This window comes from Bos taurus, chromosome 20 (genome assembly GCF_002263795.3).
Source record: "Bos taurus isolate L1 Dominette 01449 registration number 42190680 breed Hereford chromosome 20, ARS-UCD2.0, whole genome shotgun sequence".
Classification (NCBI taxonomy): Eukaryota; Metazoa; Chordata; class Mammalia; order Artiodactyla; family Bovidae; genus Bos; species Bos taurus.
The window spans coordinates 31552821-31580662 of NC_037347.1; the positions used below are offsets into that span (position 1 = coordinate 31552821).

The 27842-nt window shown below is 40.9% G+C and overlaps 1 protein-coding gene across 11 annotated transcripts; it reads right to left on the minus strand.

Moving 5' to 3' along the window:
- Positions 1-106: 106 nt before the first annotated feature.
- On the minus strand, positions 107-27842 carry ZNF131 (zinc finger protein 131). Of its 11 annotated transcripts, none has more exons than XM_024981375.2 (8): positions 27712-27841; positions 26564-26702; positions 25496-25597; positions 18361-18505; positions 7397-7757; positions 7072-7294; positions 2539-2669; positions 107-1897 (listed from the first exon to the last, which is right to left on the minus strand). In XM_024981375.2, exons 2-8 carry the CDS (start codon positions 26685-26687, stop codon positions 1211-1213), a joined length of 1773 nt encoding a protein of 590 aa, XP_024837143.1. In that variant the 5' UTR covers positions 26688-26702; positions 27712-27841; the 3' UTR covers positions 107-1210. The 11 variants fall into 11 exon arrangements, with proteins under 11 accessions (XP_024837143.1, XP_024837144.1, XP_024837145.1 ...); XM_024981376.2 differs by having other exon boundaries at positions 27615-27841; XM_024981377.2 differs by lacking the exon at positions 27712-27841 and adding an exon at positions 27184-27552.

Sequence of the window (27842 nt, forward strand, 5' to 3'; positions counted from 1 at the left end):
CTGGTTAAGTTGAAAAAAAGAGAGTCATAAACACATAATTTTAAAGTTTACTTTAAAAATGTAAATATCTCCCAATATTTAACAGGTAAAGAAAATAGCATATTGGTTTATTTTCTGTTGTTATATTTTATTTTCCAAGTAATACTGATTAAAAATATTTACACACCTACTTTAAAGTCCACAGTTTAGCACTCTTATTTGTATGGCTTTAAAAGTTATAGCACAAGATCTTTACATTAAGGATTGGGGGAAAAGATTCATTCAAAACAAAGCCTGATATATTATATACATGTTTTTCTCTGTACTTTATTTTAAATACACTAATTTTTAAATGATGCTCATCTTGTTTTCATCTGGTGGTAAAATACTAGTGCAACTTTTCATCAAAATAAAGTTTACCACAGATATAAATGAATTTTCCCAATTGAAAATGGCCCTTCAGCTGCCATTAAATGAAATTTCTCAACCTAAGTGAAAAAGAATTGGTAGCTGTCATTATAAGAAAAAATATATAAAGTACTACAGCATCACCTACACTGCCTACAACACAAATTTTAGAAGAACGAGAGATGCTTTATAGAAGTTCAGTTGGTTTTGAAAAGGCACATGGGTGTGTGTGTTTTTAAACATTCTAGCAATTTGCCACCACCACTCTGTTTCTGTTGCAGAGCTGACGTCTATGACCATCAATCAGGGCAGACAAGAATGTTGTTCGAACTAAAGGAAGCCAGAAGCCAAAATTTAACTGCACAGTAACAATGCACTTTTCTTCATGCAGTCTTGTTTCCTATATATTCAAATTTTCTAACATGCATCAGAATACATCAACTTGTATTCTAATGATTTTACGTTTGATTTTACAACATGGCGGGGAAAAAAAAAAACTTGAGGAAGGACATGACCAGGGAAAGAAGAGTAAGAACTTTTACCACAATGAAAATATACATTCGTACCCAACTATATAATAAGAATATAACCCATTTAAGTTTTCCAGAAATATACTTCTCAAAGCTTCCCATTCACTTATGGGAAAGATCCCTCCTCTGTGGCAAAGTGGGGGGAAATCAGTCTGTTTCCATAGAAACAGTTCAGCACAACAGCAAAGAGTTTAACTTTGGTCCCCATGTCTGTTAGCATAAGGACAGTCACACTGCCCATCATCAGTTCAAAAACCCAACACATAAATTTAAAAATATATGCATTTGTTATTTCATTCTAAAACTGGCATAGGTGTTCTGTTCTCATTTCCTGCCTTTTCAGCTTGGGAATCCACTGTTGATTTGGTCTCTAAATCCTCAGCATCTTCGTGTTCTTCTATAGCAGCCTCGGCAGCATCTGCTTGGGTAGGCTCTCTCTCCTCTTGGTTCATGATTTCAGGGGTCACTTGCTCCAAGTCTGCTTCTAGAAGCTCAGTTTGTACTTCCACTGGCATCTGATTTACCCGTTCAACATGCAGCTCCTCTACATGGACTTCAGTACCTTCTTCAGTCTGAATTCGCCCCACTTCTAGATAACTTACCTGGACCTGCTCTGGAAGCTCACTCACGTGTGACTCGTGCACTTGGCTGTCTTGGAGCAGATCTGGATGGACCTGTTCTACAGTCACTTGTGCTGAATCCACCTGAACCTGGAGCAGTGGTAACACATGTACCTTCCCAACTTGTTCTATAATAGTCATTGACGTCACAGGTTCAGTTTGCACACGTGTTTCTACTGAAAGAACTTCTTCAGTTACCAGGCGCTCTGAAATATTATGAGTATCACTGAGATGCCTCCTTAATTCATTTCCTTGCATAAACCACAAGTCACACAGAGTACAATGGTTGGGTTTATCTCCAGTGTGTATCACCAGGTGATCTTTGAACTGGTCCCAGCTGTTAAACACACTATTACAGACCTGAAACAACCAAATAGTTAACACTTACATTCAAACTCAAAGAAATACAGGATGCATTTAATCTGTGTAAGGAAAAAGTTGCAGATTTTTCTGAATATGTCATAAATATAACATCTGTAATATAGTCTAAGGGAGTTCATAAATCTTTTGTTTATTTGACCTTTTAGCTGTTGTAGCTAAAAACGTAAATCCTTTTTGGGACACGTTTTAATATTTCCTTCATTGTTTAAATGTCATAAATTCTAGGAATATAAAAGTAACACTATTATACTTTCTTATATAATATCAACATTAAGAACAATCTCACCATTTGGAATAAAAACACTAACCAAGGAAGAAGAGCCCATTACAGCTGGTCTGCCTCTTTCACCACTCCAGAATCCCAATGACTGCTCTATGGTTAAGAATAACCATAGTTTGACACTACTTGTTACTTAGGACATAATGTTAATAACATTGGTATCATCTAGGATTGGGTAAAAACAACAGTTTCCCTTATAAAAGCAAGACAATTATGTTCTTTAATCTCTTTCTGAACTGTCAGCGCCATACTTTTGGTCTAGGCTTGTTACTTGTCACTTCTAACAATTTCAAACATAGACTTCTTTGCTCAGAATACAGTACACCACATCCACACGTACCTGACATTCATAAAGCTTCTTTCTCCCCTTTTTTGCTCCCACTCCAGTCTGGCATGCAGTCAAGTGACATTTGAGGGTACTATTTCTAGCAAATCGTTCATGACAATTTGGACATTCAAAAGGTTTTTCACCTGTTAGAATACAAAAAAATATTGACAAATCAAGAAAAACAAAATGCAAAACGTCATTTTCTTTTTGGGTAATTCTGATAGAACTGTCTTGAATGGAGGAGCAGAACTTATAACTTGGATGTTTCCACCACATCTAAAAGACTATTCTAAGAGGTGGAAATACAAGTTTTTAATGATTCTTATAACTGTGCTCTGGCAAAGAAATAAAAATTTGGATCTAAATGTTCTTCCATGCCTTTGCATTTCTTAAAAAACTGTCTATTTTCCCTTAGATAAAAATCAAAGTGAAATTCCTTTTCAGGGACATGCAGCCCTCTCCATTCCACAGCAATTTCTGAGCACTTATTGTATTGCCAAGCCATGTGCTAGGTAATGAAGATAAATTGTCATTATTTTTAAAAGTTTCATATCATAGGCCAGGGTATCTCAGGAAGGTGGAAATACATGGACATAAATAAATGCAATATATCATAGAAAGCCTGGTACAGAGAAGAGAGCAATGAGCAATGGGCTGTAGCAGCACAGAGGAGTGATGAATTCTGCCTAAAATGGACAAACAGAAGTTCAGGAAAGTTTTATTCCAGGAGGAGGCACAGAGGTGTAAAACAGTATGGCAGGTGAGGAGTAAGACGGGAGGTATCATACTGACTCCCAGATCGCTGGTTTAGAACACCAACCAGAATAAAGAACAGAGATGTTTAACGAGGTGTGGAGTAGGGTATGCTGGGAAAGATTATAAATCAGTTTTGAGTCTGGTGAGTTTGAGGTACTCAGAGCAAAGTGGCAAAATCTGGTAGACAGAAGAACACTAAGGAAAATTAAGGAAGAAATTTCAGGAAGATGAGGTAGTAAACCGTGCTGAACCAAACACAAACGACAGGTAGGGTGACAACAGGGGATTCGGGTATGCTAGCAGGAACACTGAGTGGTATGGGGCAATCCAGAGCCACACTACAGTGGGGGGTAAGGGAGAGTGAGTGAGGCAAGTCAATGAAAACAGTCAGTACAGAAACTCTTTCAAGAAGGCTTGGAAGTAAAGAGGAGAAGTGGCTCAATGGGGACAGGTCAGAAGAGGTTCTTTCAGCCAGAAAAGAATCATTACTTATTTGCTAAGGGAGAAGGAACCAGTGGAGCAGGAGAGAGTAGTAGGAATGACAGGTGAAACATGGCTTTGGAGGAGACACTGAGATGTGGGCTTCAGAATTGGCCTTGAAAAACAGGAAAATATCTTTCTCTGTAATAAAAGAAGGAGACAATGAAGGAACCACACAGGTTTCTCCACAGCTAAGTTGGGGTGTGGACAGGGGCTCAAGTACTGCACTGAAGGTCTAGAATGGCAATTAGGAAAGGAAAGATATAAACCAGATACCAAAAGGTTTAACTTAAGGTCTGTTAAGAATTTTTGCAGGAAGTTCTCAGCAGGGAGCAGAAGTAAATGACTACAATAATTCCAGGATGTAGGGTTCAAAAGCCAAGAAATGTGCTTAGAGTACAAGAAAAAGTGACTCAGGAAGTATATAATGAGGATAAGATGAAGTCAGAAACGGGGCGATAAATGAGGTTTAAGGGCTACCGAAGGACAAAAGGCTAAATGAGGTTAAATGAGGTAGAGCCCACAGCCAAAGGAAGGAAAGCAGGAGAGAAGTCAAGAAAGGATGATGCCTGGAGAGAACAGGACCAAGTTTTCAGAGGTGGAGCCTCAGTGATCAGGTCCCAGACGTGACCCTCATACTCACGTGGACCCGACACAGTCAAGGAATAACTCTGAGCTGTGTTTTTTCCCTGAAAAAACAACTATAGCTTATTTTTTATATAATTTTCATAAGATGAAAAAAATTAATGAGAGAAAAGACCTAATCACCTAGAATTACTGTTGGTATAGAAACTCTTTTACAATTCCACAAATGGTGGAATATTGCTAACTAGAATGGTTTTAATAGTGTATAATTTTTCACTATAAAATGAAGCCTACAAATAAAAATTGTTGTTAACTTCTTTAAAGGGCAATTTGATAATATTTGCCAAGGTTTAAAATGCACATATCCTCTGACTTGGCAACTCTGTCAAAAATTAAGTTACTTAAACATGTACACAAAAATTATGTACAGGTATGTTTACTGCAGCACCATTTGTAATAAATGGCAAAAGACTAGCAACAACCTAAAACTGTATCATCATGAGTGATGAAGTAAATTAGGGCATGCCTGTAACTGAAATCCCATGCAGTCACAGTGAAAAAAAAAAGTACATTCATGAATATTTCACATATTAAAAAAATTTCAAAATAAATTAAATGGTGTAACATCATACTGTATGCTGTTTGTCTTTTTCTTAGTCTAGAAACAGTAACAGATTAATTATACTTTAGATGTGTAAAAAGTACAATCTTCAAAGTGCTTTTATCAATTTCTCTTATTTGTCACAACCCTGTAAAGTAGGTGTCATTATTCTTATTTACACAGATAAGGAGAGAGATCCAACGATAAAGAGACCAGTCAAGTTCATCAGGCTGACAAATGTCAGAAATGGAGCCTGGGAATTCCCTGGCAGTCCAGTGCTTAGGACTCCACGCTTTCATTGTGGGACCCCTGGTCAGGGAACTAAGATCCCACAAGCTGCACAGTCAGGCCAAAACAAACAAAAAAAAACCTGGAACCTGAATCTAACTCTGGTTTCCAAACCCACATTTTTTCCTACAATTCCATACTACCTCCTTGGAAAACTAGGCAACAATCATTTGAAAACATGGTTACAGGTCATCTTTAGGTTGTCTTTCACACTGGGTGTCCCACAGGTACAGCTGTCAGTATATCTTGCTCTCTCCCCTCATCCCCAAATTTTACCCTTTTTTATTTTTCTAACTTAATAAACTTTTGACCACAAAGCCACCCATATCAGAAAGCTGGGAGTCACCTTCTCTTTTACCCCTTACTTGCTCAGTCATGTCCAACTCTTTGTGATCCCATGAACTGCAGCCCACCAGGTTCCTCTGTCCAAGGGATTCTCCAGGCAAGAATACTGGAGCAGATTGCCATTCCCTTCTCCAGGGGATCTTCCCGACCCGGGGATTGAACCCAGTCTCCTGCATTGGCAGGCAGATTCTTTACTGTCTGAGCCACCAAGGAAGCCCCTCTTTTACCTCCACATCTCACCAATCACTAAACCCTGTTGACTCTGCCTACTTCATGTTACGCCTTCAAGCCTTTACCATATCACTGCCTTTATTCAACCCCTCATCCTTGTTTAGATTACTCAAACAACTTCCTAACTAGACCCCGTAGGCTCCACCCACTCCAATCCTGCCAGTTCTGTCTCTAAAGCATAAATTTAATCAGAAATCTCCCTGGGTTAAATTTCTTAAAAGTGACCCAGTCTTCAAGATAAAATCTAACTCATTTAGAGCATTTATCTAAGATAACTACATGATCTTAGCCTCATCTCCCATCACTTTCTCTCTCCTGTCCTTGAACCACTGGCAGATGATCCATGATGCCAAAGTGTATATCATACAGTCAGCCCCAAAACTCTTCAGCTGCATCTCCTGGCATTCCTCTAATTGGACCCAATTCTCCAGCCATAATAACCTGCTAACAAGTACTCCATATGAGTGACTTTTCTCTCCTCATGTCTGTACACTTAGCTTCTTTTGCCTGGAGGGCTCGTCTCCTGGCTAACTCCTTTTCCTTTGAGAATCATCACAGGATAAACCCTCTAGGAAGCCATCCTTGTCTTCCACCATAACAGCATAAGCAGGCATTCTCGTAATACTCTGTGCTTACCTCTATCAGCACTTAGCTGACTGTGCCTGCCTGTCTCTCTTCACAAAACTTTGAACTCCTTGAAGGCAGGTACTCTAAATCTCCATGACCTAAAGTACAGAAACCTTACTCTTTTCACCTCCTTGGCTGTCCACCAGTCCTGACATGTTTGCCTTGGAGAGATGACGGAGATGGGCAAATACTGCCTACCTATCCGCCAGGTCAAAATAGATAAGCAAATGTTTGCAAAGGTATAAACGTGTTTGGGATTGTTTGTAAATGTATTCATCTATGTAATGTGTTAACATAAGGCAGATAAAGTAAAAACAGTTAACAGTGAAGTTTCATATAATTAAAATTTCATAATTAATAATCTAATAATAATCACAGTGTTTATGTATATCTTTTAAAAATACAAAAATTGGCAAGGTGTAAGAATGACAATTAACTTCAAAGTTAATACTGATTTTGCTTTGATAGCATCAATATCAATAAACTAGTATTATAAAAACACTGTGCTCAGCCTACACATTAGGAAACATACGAAATGGTTTCTATAACGCTAATAAAAAAGAATTTAGACACTCAGCTTGAAATGAGTGTGGAAAAAAATAAACTTCTAATATAAAATATTTGTTCCTTACCTGTATGTTTTCGAAGATGCTCTTTAAAATGTCCAAAGTGGTCAAACTGCTTCTCACAGTACTGACATATGTGTATTTTTTTCCCAGTTCTCTGCTTCTTACTGACTCCACCTTCTTCAAGGTGGTAACAACTGAGGTGCTGTTTCCACGCGCTCTCCCGAAGATACCTTTTATTGCATATTTCACACTTGAAACTCTCAGTGGAGTGTGATTTCATGTGTTCCTTAAAATGGTAAAACAATTTAAATGAACGGTTACATTTCTCACAATGGAACAAGTCCTTCACATGTGACAGCTGAAGTTCCACAATTTCAATACCTTCTACCTGTTTGCTTGTGGGGTCAGATGCACAGCCGTCTTCATCTTTAATCTGTCCTTTTCTATCGCCTTGGCGGTACTTGCTGGTAATATCTGCCAACAATGCCAGAGCAGAATCATCAGAGGAACCTGTGCTCTGAATGTACTTTATGGACTGCTTGGCAGAAGCCACTTCCTCCAACGTTTCGATGCCTTCATCTTCCACTTCGATTGTGCCTTCAGCAATCTCCACCTCAATTTCAACAGGTTCAGATTCTGCAGATGGCAACGACTCAGTGATAACATTTGAAGTTTCTGCAATCTTTCTTTTTTTTGCTTCACTTTTCCCTGTGGTATTTTCCTCTAGTGGAGCTGAGTTTTCTTTGTTTCTGAAATACATAACACAGGGGTTTAAAAATTCTCTAAGACCAATCAATCCAACTGGGCTTTTTGGAAGAAATTGATAAGCTGATCATAAAACTCGTATGGAAAGGCAGAAAACAAGATTGCAAGACTTATACTAGCTGATATCAAGACTTATTATAAAGCTAACAACTTAGACAATCTGACTGGCGAAAGGATAGACATGGAGATTAATGGAGCAAAATAAAGTCCAGAAACAGACTACATGTGTATAGTCAACTGATTTTTGAAAAAAGGTTCCAAGATAATTTAATGGAGAAAACATACGACAGTAGTGTTGGAACAACTGCTATCTATATAGGAAGAAGAAACCTTGTCCCTTACTCACTTAACATACACAAAAAAATTAAAAATGGATCATAGACTTAAATGTAAGAACTATACACTTCTAGAAGAAAACTGGATAAAAATCTTTGCAACATTGAAAGATTTCTTAAATAACATGAAGAAAGCAAAAACTCTGAGTAAAAATTGGTAAGACGGTTTTCACTTGGCAAAACTAATACAATTATGTAAAGTTTAAAAATAAAATAAAATTAATCTAAAAAAATAAAAGGGTTTCATCACCCTCCAAAATGCCCTCAAAAAAAAAAAAAAAAAAAAAAACTTTGTCCTTTGAAATACATAGTTAACAGGAAGGCAAGCCACAAACCAGAAGAAAAATATTTGTGAACATATTTTTCAAAGGTTTTATATACAGAATATAAAAAGAATTCTTACAATTCAATAAACTCAATCTCTTCAGACAACTGTTGGGAGATAATTCCCCATGAGTCCCTCATGTTTCTGCATATCTTGTGAAGACAGCTTTGGTTCTGGACTATTTTTCAAAGGTGTTTGCAGAAAGGCCAACAGCCTGGGAATACAGAGTGGCTCCTCTGGAGAAGACAGCTTTACTTACTGTCCATATAATAATGTCCCTACTATGGGACAAAGGTCAGGCAGGTTTGTCTGCAGCCCATTTTAAAAGACTTTGGTTTCCCAAGCTGGGGCTTCTTCACCTGTGATGAAAACCAACCACATGCAGGCCACTTTATGTCACCTCTGGGACTTGAGGAAGGGAAAAGTGGCACAAATAGAGTAATAAAGTCCTTTTTTCTGACCTACGAGTCCTGTTATCTTCTATTAGCATCCGTGAAATCGTGGCAGGATAATTTGCTGGCTTGCAAGTAGGGTAACATCTCTGATCCCTCACAGATCTTGCCAGATATTGGCAACCAAGAACAGGATGCTGAAAAAGACAAGACTTTCTGGAACAGGAAGGAGACCACACAGAGCAAATGGAATCTGAGGAAGTCTACTGGAGCTGGCATCAAACACGTTTACCAAATTGTATGGTCAACTGGGCAATAAATGGTTCTCTACTTACTTGTCTACTGCTCTGAGTCGAACTGTGCACCCTCAAAAGATATGATGAAGTCCTGACCCAATAACTATGAACGTGACCTTATTTAAGAATGTCTTCGCAGATGTAATCAAGTTGAGGTCATCAGAGCAGGCCCTACACTATGTCCTCCTAAGAAGAAGGACATTGGAACCAAAGAAGAAAAGGTCGTATGAAAACACTGAGGGAAGATGGCAATATGAAGATGGAGGCAGAAACTGGCGTTATGCTGTCACAAACCAAGGAACACCTGGGGCTACCAACCTATGAGAAAGGAGAAAGTCAAGTCACGGAAGGAAGGATTCTCCTCTCAAGGCTTCCGAGGGAATGTGGCCCTACCAACAGCTTGATTTAGGACTTCTAGCCTCCAGAACTGTGTTAAGACACACAGTGTTGTGGTACTTTGTTATGGCAGCCCCAGGAAACAAAACACCTATGAATAAGGAAAGGTATACTCTTTTGAAAAAGCCATCACTGCAGAAGTCAAGTCTGAGTCAGTTCAGAGGCATAAACCACCTGGCCCCAAGTGGAAAGCAATGTGGATGGGGCTGTTGAATCAAGAGAACCCCCAAACAGACATTGATGGTGTCTACAAAGACCTTTCTGCCTGATACAGGGCTTTGAGGGGTATGAAAACACTGGAGGTTTGTCTGGCTGAGCCACTCACAGCTCAGGTGCTGCTGGAAACTAAAATGTACCTTGCTGACTGGCAGAGTCACTTTCTCTCTCCACAGCACTTCCCCTTTTACCTTTTCCCTTTGCCCCCAACTTGACTTAACCTGCTTGGAGAAAGAGAATTACGGTTGAAGCCAAAGTTTCCTTGCTCTCAAGGGCAAACAGTGAAGACATTATATACATCCAAGCATGCTGAGGAAAACTCAAGGATGGTAAAGACACAAATTGCCACAGCTCTGTTATATTCCACAGATGTCCAACTCACCATCCCATCTCTCATCCTGAGAGAGAGGAGGTGCTTGCATTCAAATGTTGGGGTCTGGGCAAGGTCACAGAAGGAAAGGGAGGCTGTCCTTTGGGTGGGGCTGATGTTACAGAAAAGCTCGAATAAACATTGTGGCCAACACAATATATACTGTCATTGCTTTGACATCTGAATGCACAGCAGGGATTGGTATGGCATAGGCATTTACTACTTTCCCATAAGTACCAGAGATGGACCATCTCAATCGAGAAGAGCCACATGCAGAGAAGAGATAATGGAAGAAACTCCCCTAACATTAGCCACCAGTAGCTGGGTCAGGATTTAGCATGAGTGTCTCTATCTCTTGATGTATATATTGCTGATATCCTATTGACTGGCAAGCCCGAAGTCTCAGTCTGAAAAGCCCTGACTATAGTGTCATGACACTTCTACCAGCAGAGACTGCTAATAAGTGATTAAGTGAAACTCGCTCAGTTGTGTCCAACTCTTTGTGACCCTAAGGACTGCAGACCACCAGGCTCCTCTGTCCATAGGATTCTCCATTGAAGAATACTGGAGTGGCTTGCCACTTCCTTCTCCAGGGGATCTTCCCGACCCAGGATTAAACCTGGGTCTCCTGCATTGCAGGCAGACTCTTTACCATCTGAGCCACCACGGAAGTCCAGAGACTGCTGATAAATCCCAAGAAAATTCAGAGGACTGCTCACCAAGTAAAATTTCTTGGGACTAGATAGGCAGATTCACAACATGCAATTCCCTCCAGCAGTTAAAAACAACAACAACAGCTTCTCCACCTCCTCCCTCTTCCCCCAGACATGAGGCCCAGTACCTCACCGGATTTTTAGGTACTAAGGAAACCATGTGCCTCACCTGGGCACTCTATCAGTACTTTTTTCTGTACATCAGTCAATCTGCAACGCAGCACCTTTTAAGTGGGCCTCCAACCAATAGGCTGCACTGGAAGTTTCCATCTAACTGTGGCACATTCCCTACCTTCAGGGACCCCCTAGTCTAATGACCTCTCTGAGCTCTAAGTCTCTGAGACTGACACTTTTTGCAGATTACAGCTTCTGCTAATGGCAGGCTGTCTCCCCAAAGACAGCCCTTGGATTTTGGACTTGCCAATTCCTTGACATGGCTATGAGGTGCATTCACTCTGACAAGAAAGGGTTAGGTGCTATTTGATTCTTGTTAAAAGTGATGCCTGATCCATGGCAGCTTTGAGGCTCTGCAGCCTGATATTGCCATTTGGGAGTGTTAACTAAAACTTAATGACTATCAAGGTAAAAGATGCCCAACAAGTCTCACTGGTCACAAAGAAGTAGTTACATTCAAGAAAGCAGTTGAACTCTTGGCTTTACATGAAAAAGTGGTAGCACCCCTGCTGCCCAAAGAAAGCCACTACATCAATGGGGTTTTTCATTCACTGGTGGCCTAGCTAAGCTGAAGGCTGATGGTATTCACTGGGCTGCCAGATGCTCAGTCTCAGCACCAACTCTGCAAAACCAAAAGTGGACACGGTTGCTCTGCTCAGAAGGCAGAACTCAAGGCTATATTCGTCATTCTGGACGACACTCTCCACAATTAACCTTGAGATATTTTTACTGACTCCTGGATTATTGCAAATGGCCAAGCTGCCTGGGAGACCTGGAAATCTTGGCAGATTAAAGACACCCATCTTAAGGGTCAAAACTATGGAGACAAAGAGCTGTTGATCCAAGCATCTGAGTAAGTAGTTTAGATACTCATGGTAAAGGCCTGTTCTCTAATGATACCAACTGGAATCAAGTTGCTTATCAACCTACACTGCCCAGACTTCCATCACCGTTGCCTAGGTCCCACATTATTATGAACATGGTGACACATCCACCATCAGAGACTGAGCAGAAAGTCAAGGACCCTATGCTTCTGATGGAGACGTTACTACAGCATGTCAGACTTGTGACACTGGCCAAAAGTTGGCCTGTCTTATGGTGAATGAGGCCAAATCATACAGGGCATTGTCTCCAACTGTTCCTGGCAGACTGACTACACTAGACCTTTTGACCCATCTCAGGGCTATATGCCTCTCAACTATTGACACTTTTTCAAGGTATGCTGTTGCTGTTCAGGTCTGAGCAGCTGGTTCTGGTCACACCATAGGGCATTTGAAACTAAGCTGTGTCATATGTTTAGCTTTCTGGACCATGTGCAGTCTGATACTGATGCACCAAATGCTACTCAATCAGCTGTTAGTCAAGGTATTGTTAAACCTTTCAAGCTTTCTACCATCTAGATACTGGTGTTGTAGAGAACTGCAGGAATTTTCTCAAACAATGACTCAAAAAACTTTCTGACTCTACTTCCCTCACTTCCGCCTCGTCCAAAAATCCAGTAAGGCAGTTTAGTCATCAAATCCCACTATCCCCAGAACCATCTGTTTTTGGCTGCCTCCTGGGTAAACGATCAAGGCAAATGGAGTGGGAAGTTATATAAACCTCAGTGGAAATTCAGGGTCTGCTGTTATCATTCTCAGACATGATCTTCTTCCTTCTGCCTAATGGCAACCTGGGGTCAGCCTGGTCAAAAGTGGGCCTAGCAGATTTAAACTTAGTTCCAGTTCAGCTATCTGGATTCTCTTATGGAATGGACATCATCTTAGATCCTAAGCATAATGACTACTTGGTTGAATATACTGCTTGCCAAGTGTTCTTAGATTGGTCCTCATGACCCAAAGTGGAAGACATAATAGGTATCTTAAGTTTTATAAAATGTCCTTGCCCCTGACCATTCCAGATGACAGGTCTGGGTAACAGAAGGAGAGAACTGGAAATGGGGTTAAGTTACAGCTACTAGAAAGGCACACACTGGTTTTGTGGGGGTAGAAGGAGAACCACACCACCCTGGAACCTGGAGAGAAAACCTCGTAGACTCCAGGAGGTACAGGGGAGGAAGGGACATTAGAGATCTCTGTCCTTCAGGACCGCTCTGAGTCTTCCTCAGGTAGGAAAAGGCTCTCGTTCAGGTCTCCTCAAGTGCTGCAACTTGCAACTCCTTAATCTGTCGTCTCACGCCAAGGACTCTGACAACTCAATCACCACCTCAACTTTACCAGGAAGGATTTTGCAAAGAGCAGGGGATGGCCAAGACTTGTATGTCTCATGCAAAAACCCCAGATGTTTGCCCACTACCATTACCAAAGCTGAGGCTCAGTTCATGAGGCACCTGACTGCCACTCAGCTGGCATCCAGGTGCTCATGATAAACAGAATGGATTAAACTGGCTGCCCTTAGACATTCTCTCCAAAAACAAAGCCTAGACACAATCATTGAAGCTGAGCTGGGAAAAGGAGAGGCCATGCTCGTGACAACATCAACCTGTGAGCCAAGTGAAGAGGGTCATCCCACTTTGGGAGCACAAACAAATTGTAAACAACACTTTATTCCAAAAGCACCTATGTGTTCCAAGGACCGTATTTCTTGTATGAAGTCAGGTACTAACTTCCTTCCCTCCCTATAAATGCCTTGCAACTCTCGGTGGGAAGAAGACACCGTCCAATGTTTAGGGAAACACCACTGGCTTTTCAATTTAGTTCTCAGATGACCATATATCTCTCCAAAATGAGGCTACTCAAATAAAAAGGTGGTACAAAATTTGTGCCTGACTCAACACAATGTGATCAATGATACCACTTGGGCTCTGGAAGGTATTCATTTTGGCCTCAAATCACTAGCCAAGGTTATTACGGAGGCTACACTTGCCCTAGATGTCCTCCCTGTGGACCAATAATGAGACTGTGCAATTGCTAAAACATCTTGCTATACTCAGATTAATGCTTACAGCTAAGTGGAAAAGCCAATACAGAAACTAAAGGAGAAAGCTACCTGGCTTTCTAGGGATTTACTCAGTTGGCTTAGTGCAGGACCTTAGAGGAGTGGGTGCACAGTTAAGCTTAGCACTGCAGGGTGGCCATACCCTGCTACTTGGAGTTCTGCTGAAACAGCTGTCTTAATTAAATCCAGTGTGAGAAAAACTGAATGGATTTGGTCCAAGTCCCTATTGGTCAGATTAATCCAAGTGGTTATGGAGTAGCGTACTCATGAGAAAATTCACCAGAAGCTGAGCGCAGAAAAACCATACTGTGGAAGAAAATTCTCCATGGATCCCTCAGATTTCTGCATATCTTATACACAAACATACGGCCAGTCTTGTTCTGTCTTCCGAGTTGTCTATATAGCAAATTACCTTACAAAATAGACCCTTTCTACCTCCAGAATGGAGGACAATTATTTATTGTCCAGAATAATAAAGATAATGGCCCCTCTGGGGAAAAACCTGGGCAGGTTTGCTTGCAACTCGTTATAAAAGATCTGGTTTCCTAAAGCCCAGAGTTTCTCAAGTGTGATGTAAACCACCGAGAGCACAGTACACACCAAGGTGATTGCATTATTCCACATGGGACTCGGGGTATGGAGGCAAGAAAAATTGATATGAACATGAACTTCAGGCTGTTCTGTATGCTGTGAAAGAAATAAAGTCCTTTCTGACTCATGAGTTTCATGTCTTCTGCCAGCATCCATAAAACTGTGGCATGCCAACTTATTAGCTTGCAAATAGGGTAAAATCTCACACCTGTCACAGTTCTTGACAATATCCCAACTTTAAAAATGGGCAAAAGATACCCCAAAGAAGATAAACAGATGGCAAAAGAGCACATGAAAAAAGGCTCAACATCATTAGTCATTAGGGAAATGCAAATTAAAACCACCATATACTTACCAACTTGGCTAAAATAAAAGTCTGATCATATCAAGTATTAGGAAGGCTGTGGAGCAGGTGGAACTCTTATACACTACAAGCTGGAATGTAAAATGGCTCATCACTTTGGAAAACAGTTTGGCAGTTTCTTAAAAAAAAAACAACTAAACACATCCACCATACAACCCAGCTATTCCACTTCTAGGTATTTACTTAGAGAAATGAAACCATATATACAAAGACCTACAAATATTCATAGCCATTTCATTTGTAATAGCCAAAAAATGAAAATAAAACCTAAATGTCTATCAACAGATGGTGTATGTTAGTCGCTTAGTTATGTCTGACTCTTTGCGACCCCATGGACTGTAGCTGGCCAGGCTCCTATGTCCATGGAATTCTCCAGGCAAGAATACTGGTTGGAGGCTGCCATTCCCTTCTCCGGGGGATCTTCCCAACCTAGGGATCAAACCCAGGTCTCCTGCACTGCAGGAAGATTTTTACCATGTGAGCTACCAGGAAAGCCCAGATGGTATATTCATACAATGGAGTAACAGTCAGCAATAAAAAGGAACCCACAACAACATGGACAAACCTCTAAAGCATGAGGCTAAGTGAAAAAAGTCAAGCATGAAAGACTACACAATATAGGAAGCCATTTATATGACATTCTAAATAAGATAAAGCCACAGTGATAAAAATCAAGATCATTGGTTGCCTGGGGCTGGGGATCAGGGCTGATTGCAAAGTCACAAGAAAACATAGGGAGATGGGAATGTTTGTGGTGGTGTACAATTAACAAACTTCAAACTTTACATTAAAACGAGTGAACCGTATTATGTGAATTATATTTCAAACGGCTGAGAAAGAAAACATCTATAAGGCAACTGCTGTTTCCTAACAAGTAACAGGAACCTTCTCATACAGTTTTAAATAAAAATAATGATGCAATTTCAGCAAAATAAGGTCTGAGATTCTTTTCCAGTGCCATTCAAAAAGTTTACCACTGTATGTCAAAAATACATGCATACTGCAAATGCTAGAAGAGCATTTATTCACTTTCTCTATCTGCAATAAGATATACAATAAGCAATAGTTATAAAATAAGCTTCTCAACAGACAGTTGCCTTCACCGGTTGACTTAAATACAACTAAATTATGCAATATTTATTCCTAAATTGTATATTGACATACACATAACCTATGAAAAACAGCCAATATGTAATACTGCTATCTTCCTGAAGAACTCTTCAGACTGTACTGCATGTGTAACTGGTTCATCAACAATTTAACATGCCAACATATTTATCTTGGCAAGCGCTGATGGCTGTAATTACTGTAAGGACCTCAGTCTTATAATCTTCTAAAAGTTTCTAAATGGCTGTACCCAGCTATTCTTATCCTTTGACTAGACACATAAACTCAGTTAAATGCCTCCCAAATCCAACCTTGTCCATTGTCAGAGAATATGTTCCAATGTTCTGCTACTCAGGACTTTCCCTATAGTGAGATGCTACTCACTACCCCAAGCAACAAAGGGACCACACAGAACATATTTTCAGAGAGTTCTCAAACAGGATTTAACCAGAAATCTGATGCTGCCGAATCTACCTCCACTTTAACACAGTATGATCTAATCAGGTACATATCCACAACACACCTAATTTATTTTTGCCATCCAGATCTTAGCTCTCTCTGCAGAAGAATGCTGGCCTGGTTTTAATCATTCATAAATGCTTACTGGGCCAGATGCTAGGTACCAGAGAACATATACACACCAAGCTCCTATCAGAAAAGTCTAATCTTGAACTCTGTCACCAAACTAATTAAAAGCTTATTAGGGAAAAAATTATTTTTGGATAATTACAGTTCAATTATTTCTAAATTCTAAATTACATCTAACTGAACCACATCAGGGAGTCAGACTAAATCATTTTGTCCCATGTGAAACTGATTTTTACCAAATTTCACCTTCATGTTTTACCAATGACCTGTATCGAGGGTCCTATGAAACAGAGCCAGGAGCTACCACCAATAGTAATTCACATTTAGAGTACTACATGCCAGACTCCAGGCTAAGCACTTTACATTCATTCATTCAGCCCTCACAAATAATCCTATGTAGAAATGTCCTTTATTATCCCCATTTGACAGATGAGGAAACTGCGCAGCTGACAGGAGGTGGAGTAATCTCATTAAGGACACACTGTGGCAGAGCTGGCACATTTTCAAGGCAGCCTGTCTCCAGAGCTCTTGTTCTTATTCATTACAGTGCCACTATTCATTATGTAAGATGTTGAAGTATTTATTCATGATACCACTTAATGTCTTCCTAATAATTTCCTATGAGAAATTGTGTTTTAATACCACGAATGGTTCCTAAGCAATTGATTTGTTCTCATCCTATAACCATAAATAATGTAACTGAGATTCAGTCATGTCCAACTCTTTGTGACCCCATGGACTATCAAGTCCATGGAATTCTTCAGGCCAGAATACTGGAAGTGAGTAGCCATTCCCTTCTCCAAGGGAATCTTCCCAACTCAGGGATTGAACCCAGGTCTTCCACAATGCAGGCAGATTCTTTACCAGCTGAGCCACCAAGGAAGGCCTCTTTTATACTAGATGCTTCAGAACTCAGAGCTACATTTAGCCTATCTGGCAAGTACAGACTCAAATGGCATGTATTTTTGCCACCATATTTCTAACTTCACTGATTAACACCTCACCTGGCCTATTTCTTGTATCTTCACCAACTTTCTCACTTATTTTTAAACAATACCATGTTAATCTTTGTAAGCCAAGCATTTTTTAGAATAAACCTTGGTACAAATAATTAACAACTTGCCTCCATAGAACAGTGTATAGGAACCCAGAGAACTCCTTAAAAATTGCCTAGCCCTCCTTATTTTACTGGGGCTTCCCAGGTGGTGCAATGGTAAAGAATCTGCCTGCCAATGCAGGAGATGCAAGAGACATGAGTTCAATTCCTGGGTCAGGAAGATCCCTTGGTGGAAGAAATGGCAACCCACTCCATATTCTTGCCTGAAAAATTCCGTGGACAAAGAAGCCTGGTGGGCTATAGTTCATGGGGTCACAGTCAAACACGACTGAGCGTGAGCATGCCTTATTTAATTAGAAATAAAAGATGCTGCCTTTGTTAATATTAGGACAGTTTTTACTGTAAGGACAAGAAATCAAGTGTGAGGGAAAGAACAATCAGTAACCAGTAAAACTTTAAGTGTGCTAAATCGCTTTAGTCATATAAGACTCTTTGCAACCCTATGGACTGTAGCCTGCCAGGCTTCTCTGTTCATAGTATTCCTCAGGCAAGAATACTGGAGTGGGTTGCATTTCCTTCTCCAAGAACTTTACAGATCCTTAAATATATTCCTGATTTCAAACTGTCAGTTCTTTATGACATGACACATATGATAAATTCTTGACTAAGAGTCAGGGTGAACATGACTGAAAGTAACTATCTGCGCCTCATTAAGGAAATAATTACCTGACTTCAAGGGCTTTGATAGCTTCTAGCATCTGTAGAAATTCTGCTGCTTTCCATACATCATTGGCTTCTTCTTCTCCTTGTATCATTAACTTTGCTGTATATGTGAACTCAATCAAATGACGAAAGGCCATTTTACTAACACCTGTAAAAAGGATGTGCATTAACATGTATTCACATTGATTCAAATCTTATAGCATTTAGTAATGGGAATAAAAAGCAGCTCAGTGTTTGAAAACTGATTAGCATTTGTCATTTTAGAAGACAACTTCTGGGTAGAATTCTCATTTACAGCATAATATCATAGCCAAATTCAACACTAACTAGCAAACTACTTTAAGACCTTTCCCAAAGATTTCCTAAGGCTCTTACAGAACAGTAAAATCTATCACTTAAATACACAAATGGGCTAACTATTACATCAGAAGTTCCCCTCTTGCCAGCGAGCTCTGTGTCAACTCAGCTCCAAAATCATCAATAGCTTTCCACAGCTTAGCAAATAAAGTTCAATACCATTCTGCCTTTATTTCAAGGTCTTTTACATTATTTTTCTACTTACCACTATTTTTCCCTTCCAAATTTTAAAATGTTATCAAACCGACATTATATATTTATTCTCAAACAAACCCTTCGCTTTCTAAGCACTTCCTTGCCGTTAACACCCTCCTTTCCTGAATGCTTAACCACTTTATTTCTGGATAAATTCTATGACCCTTGAGGGCCCAATTTTAATGCCACGTCTTTAATGAACCTTCTTTAATACTTCCCTCAGGGTCAACTCCAAACCTAGTCTGATAGTTAAAATTCATAGACAACTCTTGACTGCAAGTTACTTGAGGAGAATGTCTGTCTAAACTCACCTCACAGTATCTAACACAAAGCTTCCTAAAATGAAAGCACACAAATTTGGTATAAATAAAGGCTAAAGCCATTTTTAGAATTAAGCTTCCATAATTCCTAGCTTTCTTTACAAGTTCTATGTTTAGATTTTGGCCCAAAATGATACTATACTTCCCCTGAGCTCTTCAATGCTATGTAGTATTGTTTCAGTCTGCTAATGCGAGATATGAAAAGCTAGTGACAGGAACAAAGAGAAAACTTTTTACAGGCTTTTTTATGCTAAGAAATGCCTAAGACCAAACTGCACACAATATGCACAATTACAAAACAAGAATGTCCTCTGGCAGTCCAATGGTTAAGACTCCCAAGATTTTACTGTCAAGGGCATGTGTTGTTAGATCCCTGGTCTAGGAACTATGATCCCAAAAGCCACGTGGCGCAGCCAAAAAAATATAAAAATATTTTTATGTTCTTTCAATGCAGTTTATACACCTGAATGTAGCCTTCCAGACAACAGTAAGAAAGCTGGTAGAATATCCACCATCTGTGTAAGGAAAAATACCACTCAGGAAGTCAGAACTTTCAAGTTTTAGTCTAGGCTCTTCATGACTTGTGCAATGTGGGAGGTCAGAACTTCTGAGTCTCAGAAAACTCATCTTCAAATTGCCTGACAACAATAGGAGTACTAAAAAGCACTACCGAATACAATGTAACTTCACCCAGTTACATGCTACCAAATAAGCAACTAAAAATAAACTGGATTCACTGAAGATTAATTTTACTTGGGTCTCCTAGTCTTTTTTTCTTTTTAAATATTTAATTGTGGCACACAGGATCTTCAATCTTCATTATGAACGCAAGCTCTTAATTGCAGTATGTGGGACCTAGTTCCCAAACCAGAGGTTGAACCTGGGCTCCCTGCATTGGGAGCACAGAATGTTAGGGACTAGACCACCCAGTAAGTCCCTCTCTCCTGGTTGTCTTTTGACCATGTTATTCAAGAGTAGCCTGAGGAACAGACAACTAGATTTTGCTTCCTTTTTTTTTTAAGATGTTTTGATCAAATATTTAAAAGTGAATCAAAAATTTTTCCTATAAACGACATGTATTATTTTTCCTGAAGTGGAATGAAATTTTGGTTTTTAATTAAACACACATACTATATACATATATATATACTATATATATATCAGGCAGGCCTCTAAATACTTTACAAATTATCAACTGACTTAATCTTCATAACAACCCTATGAAGTACTATTATAATCCCCATTTTAAAGAAATTGAGGCACGGAAAAGCTAAGTAACTTGCCAAAGTCACATAGCTATTAAGTGATAAAACTAGAATCAAACCCAGATTGTCTGGCTCCGAAGTCCATGATAAAGATTTTTGAACAGGATGATGCTAAGGAATATTCCTGCTTGGAAGAGTCTGAATATCCATGGTCTCACTCACTACAGGATTGCAATCTCTTACTCATACTTACAAAGTCCCCCATATCTCTTAAAACCAAAAGTTTCCAATAAATGTGGCAGCAAAATTTGATCTGAACATGAGGCCATTTATAATCTTTATCCAACTTACAGTAAATTTTAATAAGCTGTGTTGCTTATTAATAATACATTAGATTATTATTATTTGGTTATAGGATATTGCCCCAGGCCCCACTGGGAGTATTGCGGAATACACATAGTGAATTACCTTAGGAAATTCTAAGTTAGTAATTTCAAGAAACATTTGACCTTCAAGGATTTGTGGATTTAGCTCCTCCCAATCTTGGTTAATCAGAGTCACCTGTGACTTAAGCATGGACTCCTCATCTCCAGAATCACAACTGGGGTAGTGAACTGTTTTTTATAAGCACCAAGGTGCTTCTTACGTGGCCAGTCCAACACTGGTCCTAGGAATAAACCACAAACCTGACTATTTAGTTAACAGGAACCAAACTTACAACACCTTTGTAACACCTGCCCAGGTAAGTGAAGGGTTGGTAGGTAATGCACAGCCCTGCAAAAATATTTTATACTCTATCAGGACTAGTAGGCTAACTTTCAAATTTCAGCCCATTTTTTTCAATTCCTTACTCTTTTCATAATACAAGTGCAGGACAAGACAATTTTTTAAGCACGGTATCTAAGAAAAATGTTAATACAAACACCTTCAGTCCAGTTCAGTCGCTCAGTCATGTCCGACTCTTTTCAACCCCATGAATCGTAGTATGCCAGGCCTCCCTGTCCATCACCAACTCCCGGAGTTCACTCAGACTCACGTCCATCGACTCAGTGATGCCATCCAGCCATCTCATCCTCTGTCGTCCCCTTCTCCTCCTGCCCCCAATCCCTCCCAGCATCAGTCTTTTCCAATGAGTCAACTCTTCACATGAGGTGGCCAAAGTACTGGAGTTTCAGCTTCCTTAACCTGGGTCATTTTTCCCATTCACAAAGAGGCAAAGGATTGAGGGGTGGAGGGCATTCCCCAACTAGTGGAAAACTCCCACTCAAATAGGATGAATGAGTATGTCCTTGGGTGTTTCATTCTTGATATTAGAAGCTAAAATTTCAGACAGAGTTGCTGTTTGAGAGAAACTAGGTACTTATGGATCTGTGGTTTCAGGGCAAGTAAAGAATGGATTTGGAAAATTGGAAGCTCGGTTTAGGAGAAGGCTGTTGTGTTCCAAACAAGGAAATCAATGTATGTTGAAGATGTAATATGGTGTGAATCTAAGTCACAAAGCTTAGCTGGGATGCTTCTCAGTTGAAAAAACAATTTTAAGTCAAAGGTGAACCTGTAGTTCTAATCAAAGATAACTCACTTCACCAAAGACAGAAAAAGCAGAGAGAGAGCTGGCCCAGTTTGCACCTATGACAGTTCATACTCATAGAACAGATTACAATTTAAACTCCCTTTATATATGCTTGCTTTTACAAAACCCTAAGGCAGTGGTTCTCCACACTGGCTGCATACTGGACTTATCCTATGGCAACACTGCCCTAACTTTGCTATTCAAAGGAATCATCTGAGGATTCTGTTCTGATTCAGTAGGACTAGGGTAGAGCCTGAGAGTTTACAGCTCTCACAAGCTCCCAGGCGATGCCATGCATCCTCAGACCACACTCTGAATGACAAAGACCTAGAGAACTTTGAAAGACAGATGCTTAGACTTCACCCCTCAAAGAGTGAACTGATCTGGAGAAAAACTCTGGCTATTAGTACTTGCAAAAGCTCCTCTGGTGTTTCTAATGTGCTGCTAAATATGAGAACTATCACTATTTTACAGATAGGAGTTCCAGTTTTAGCTACGATGAAGAAAGTATACTCCATCCTATCTTGTCCATCGATACAACTAAAGACCCTGGACAGAACATCTAACGCTAATATAAAAGGACTTTGAAGAAAAAATAGAAGCAAAGAGCCTGGGGAGAGAAAAAGAACTCAAAGAAGAGTAGTGAGTTTCCTGTTTTATATTTTTCCTCCTCTATAGCACAGCCTGAGGACAGTAAAACTCTCATAACTGGGTAGTAGGTGCAGACAGACTAGAGAACCAGGAAAGGAGATGGAGCATGTGTGGCAGTGGGGAAAATAACTGGTTTTTAGTCCTCTCTCAGCTCTTCCCCAGTTAGAATGCTGCGTAACTGTGGCTAGCTGCCACCAAGCAGGCACCTAAACTCTATAACAAAGTTCCTCTGGCTGAGAACTAGGAAAGAGACAATCATCTGAAGAGACGGAGAGAATTCTTGTTATTTTCCTCTCTCACCATTTTATCCAGGAAATGGATCCTATCACAGAAAATGTAGGAGACCACAGAGAGGCTAAATTCCCAGTTTTCCAGCCAGAGGACCAGGAAAGAGAGCTCTGGGGAGCTAAAGTACAGAGAAAAATCAGGAGGGGGAGCTGGTGAAAAGTCCTTTAAGCCTGCGTATGCAGTCTTGAGCATACTGCCTAGCTACAATAATGGGAGGTAGCACAGCAAAGGCTCTGAGAATTAGACTGTGTGTGGACTACCACCCAGGTCGGCACACCTGGGGCCTGAACAGAACAAAGGTGTTAAGAACTAAATTGGAATTGGATCCACAGCCCACACAAGGCAGTTTGAATCTAATCAGGTTGACTGCCAAAACAAAATAAACCACAATCAAATCAGTAACACTAACAAAAACCAAAGCATTTTCCAGAGATTCTAAGCGATCGCCGAGTGTTAAAATGTAATATTCAAAATGCCCATGACACCATCCAAATTTACTTGACATATTTTGCAAATTAAAAGAGAAAAAAAGGAAGATGTTCAGTGTTACACAACTAACAAACAGTAAAACTAAGACTACAACCCAGGTTTTCTAAGTGCATGCCCAGGGCTTTCTCTACAGCCAGGTGACCTAGCCAGATAGCAGTAAAGCAATTTCAAAGTTAAAAGCTTAAGAAGACACTGAGCCAAATTGATTCTTCAAACCTGGATCTGATAAATAAAAACAAAGAATGTTTTTATATGTTTCCTTCTTACTTTCTATAGTTTAAATACTGAAGATTGTGTGCCCTATACTATAATGGATCCTGACCCAAAGATCAAACCCAGGTCTCCCGCATTGCAGGCAGACTCTTTACCGTCTGAAGCATCAGAGAAATACCTATAATGGACATAGCACGTCAGAAATATAAGAAATAATTCCAAAGTGATTACTCTTGAGAACAAAAGACCCTACTTCTTCAGGTAGGTCAGTATTCCACGCTGCACCAGCAATACCTATTCTAGCCCTAGCCACTTACTTTTTGACTTAGGATTCTGCCCAGAAGTTGCCTCCTCTGTGAAATTCTTCCTCTCTCTAAGCTACTAAATCACTCATCCTTCTTCTTCCCTTCTTATACCATTCTGCAATAAAATTCCCTGCAACATTTTTTTTTTTGCACTCTTATACCTGTTGCCTACCCATGATTAAATTTGGAAATTCTCTTAAGGGCTATCTTATTAATCAATTTCTCATTTCCTGGATCTGGCACGGTATTAACAGGTATTAAATTTGATAAATAGCCCCAATTTAGTAAACTTTGGCAATGCACCAAACACTACACCAGGCACTCTGCACATGTTAATTCAATTAATCATTAGTACAAGCCTACTAACAATCACACTTCTCAGATGAAGCAGCAACTATGCAACTGAGGTAAAGTAACCTGCCTGGGGTCTCATACCTCAGGTGAATACCTGGATGCAACTTTGCCTTGTAATAGAAACAAATACCATATAGGATCCTGGAGTCTAACTTTAGTATGTTTTGAGGATTTCTGTTATGCCTGTGCTCTCTCCATCACAGATATCAAAAGATAATCTATCTATGGATACCAGTTAGAAGGCTAGATAAGCTGGCACTATCAAAGTAAGAGGATCTTTTAACTCTTCTTTACTCCCCTAGGCACCAAATTTTTCCAAGGGAATACTGTTTCTAGGCAACCCGTTCATAACAGAACATATACATATAGTGAAAGAGATATAAAACCAAAACTCAAGAACCCCATATTTATGTAAGAAAGCTGATTTATTTCCTATAATTTTGGATTGGGGGTAGAGAGCTAGGTATTATAATAGCAGAAAACAAAAGCATGGGAACAGCATAAACTGAATCCCTTGCTAAGTAGGAAACCTTAGGTAAGTAATCTTTTAGAGCCTGTTCCCTGATATGTAAATTGAAAATAAAACAACTTACTTCAAAGGATAGCTGTGAAACTCAGAAAACACACATAAACAACACAGCGTAACACCTAGCACTTGGCGGACTATTATTTTAAAAAAAACCCAGTATAACAATTTCTATTTTAGGACATTATGTAGTGGATGACCCCTTCCATTCTAGACCTTCTATAACCACTTGAACTTCTTTTAAATGTCACTTCATCTTTCCTAGCTTTTTCCATATTATAGCAGCCCATTTCACACTGTGCATGTCACGCTAATACAGAGACCCGCAGCATCTTGATTAGTCTAAAACATAAGGCCACTAAATAAGATGGAAATTCACTTTTAATACATTTTCAAAAGATAGTGACCACTGGTTTTAGCAATGAAAAAGACTCGTTTAAGAGACCAACAAATACCATTTAACCTAAGTTTTTCCTGGAAGATCATCTTACCAAGCACGTTACTAAAAGTAAGAATTCTCAGGTGTCAAAAGAACAATTTACCCAGTCACCTAACAGGAACCATTCGTAGTACCTGTTTCCCATGGTATTTTACTAAATTACTGTCTAAAAAACTTCATCAAATTATAATGTTTGCTAAATAATGTATTTAAAACAAGCATTTACCTTCTATCTCCACCAAAGGTTCCTGAGTAAACTCTTGAAAGAATTTATAGAAGAACTTGCTGCAAGCAGCCAAAACAGCCTTGTGGGCCTTAAAATGGTGTCCTAGAGAAAAAAACAAAATCATCATATTCACAAAAATCAAGTATAATAAAACAAGTTAAAAAATTAAACTACAATCTTTCTTAATATAATTTTAAAAACTATATTCTGGGCAGCTATCTTGACAAATTTGAATCTCAATTAGACATGAAGCCAAATTTTTACTTCAGAAGCCTTACTTATTAAGTCAGTTTTATAAAGGACATCTAACATTTCAGGAGGTACCACTTTAAGTCAAAAGCATATCCTATTCAGTTGAAACTGCTAAATAGAAACATAACTCAAAAGGTTATATATCACTGTAAAAGAGAAGAAAAAGGCACAGAATAAGCACCAAGCTGGGTGTGTTTGCTATGAAAAACACTTTAGGATGCCTAATATTAGGAAACTCAACTTATAGCAAACCTATAACAAAGATTAGCTTGCCTTAAGTCTGTTTTCACTAAATAGAAAAGACACCTAAGCTGTGTTTGTCTCCACTGTAATGACAACTCTCAAGACTGGTAAATACCCCATTCTATTTTGGGGGTTATCAAAGCGGGTACCAGTGCTGCAAAGAAGTCTCTCACATTCTACCTCCAAGACCATTTGGGAAACTATAAAGAATCAACACTTCGCAAATGACTCCTGTGAGTGACTGCTCAAAGCAGCTTAGCTGCAGAAATCTACTAACCAAACATTCAGAGACATCCTCCCTAACCCACGCCCTCATCCTGCACTAAAGTGTGCAATGAGAACACTTGAGAAGGCTGCAAGAAGTTAAAATGCCATGATTACGTCGAAAGCGTGACCAGCCTTCTGCAGCATGGTCTCCGTTAAAGGATACTGCTAAGTGTCCTCGGGTCCGAGAGCGCACCCTCCACAGACTTTCGACAGGTAGTCTACAGAAGATGAGTAAAAAAGGCGGGTGGGGGAAGGGAAGAGATCTGAAGGCACAAACTTAGCTCCTCAGCCCACCACCCTGCTCACCGTCGACAATAAGGGTGATGTCAGTAAACCGGTCCTGCTCTCGCTGTTCATTCAATCGGTCCAGGATCATTTTATGATGTTCAGGGAACTCCTGAAGGCATTCCATCGTCTCTTCGGCCTCCATGGCCGTCCGGTTGCTCTACAAAAGAGGAGCATGATAATGTACACCCATGAGCTCGGGCTGAGGAACAAAACCCCTAAAGCATAAAATAACAACAAAAAAAACAAAACCCCAGCAACGTGAAAGAAGGGGGGAGGGTGAGGCAAGAGGAGAGGAAGGCGAGGGAAGAAAGAAAGGCGAGCCGGGCGGCCGCCGCGCGTTGGGGGCCGGAGCCGCGGCCGCGGGACTCCGAGCCTGACCTAATTGGAGTCGGGAGACGCGAGCTGGAGCGGGGTGGGCACAGCGCCGGAGGCTCCGAGCGCCGGGGCGCGCAAGTCCGGCAGGGGAGGAGACCCTACAGCCGCCGCGACCCGCCAATGGCCCGCCAAGCCCCTCGGCCCGTCCCTGGCTCCCGCCTTCCCGGGACCCGGTCCGGCCCGCGGCCCACAACGACTCCCGGGTCGCCTCTCCCTCCCCCGCCCTCCCTCTTCTCCCCCGCCCCGACCGGGCCGGCACTCACTCAGGGAAGGAGGAGCGGCCCGGGCCTGCGCGTCACTTACGTCGACGTGCTGCGTCACGGCGTCGGACTCCGGCTGACGCGGACGCCTAAGCGCAGACTAGAGAGCGGCAGGGCCACGCCCCCGCCCGCCCTCCTCTAATTGCAGGGCGGAGCTAACCGAGAGATTTGGCGCTCGCGAAGCTTAGGCCGCTCGCACAGGGAGGAGGGAGTGCAGCTGAGGCGGGGTTAGGCCGGTTTACGGCCTGGCTTTGTCGGGGGTGGGGCTCCACCTTCTACCCACCCGCGCCACACTCCAGGTGTGAACACTTCCGAGCCGGACCTCAGAATAAACTCGCAACCGGTTCCGGGTGTGTTTTATACCGCTGCCCCCCCTCCCCCACCACGCCCCGCCCCGTCCCCTTCCTCCCGAGGCCTAAGTCTGGCCACCTTACCTAGCTCAAGATCCTCCCTCTCTCCTCTCAGTCCTAAAAGCCTTTCCTTCTCTGCTCTCCCCTCTCAGGGCGAAACTCGCCCCGCACTTCTCCCTACCCCTGAACAGCGCCTCTCCAGCCATTTCCTCGCCAATGTCCGGGCGCTCCCTCTGCTTGGGTCCGGCCGGCGCACGTGCGCTCGCTCCGACACCCGGTCGGCCGCGGCGCGGGCAGCGGCGGCCACGGGCG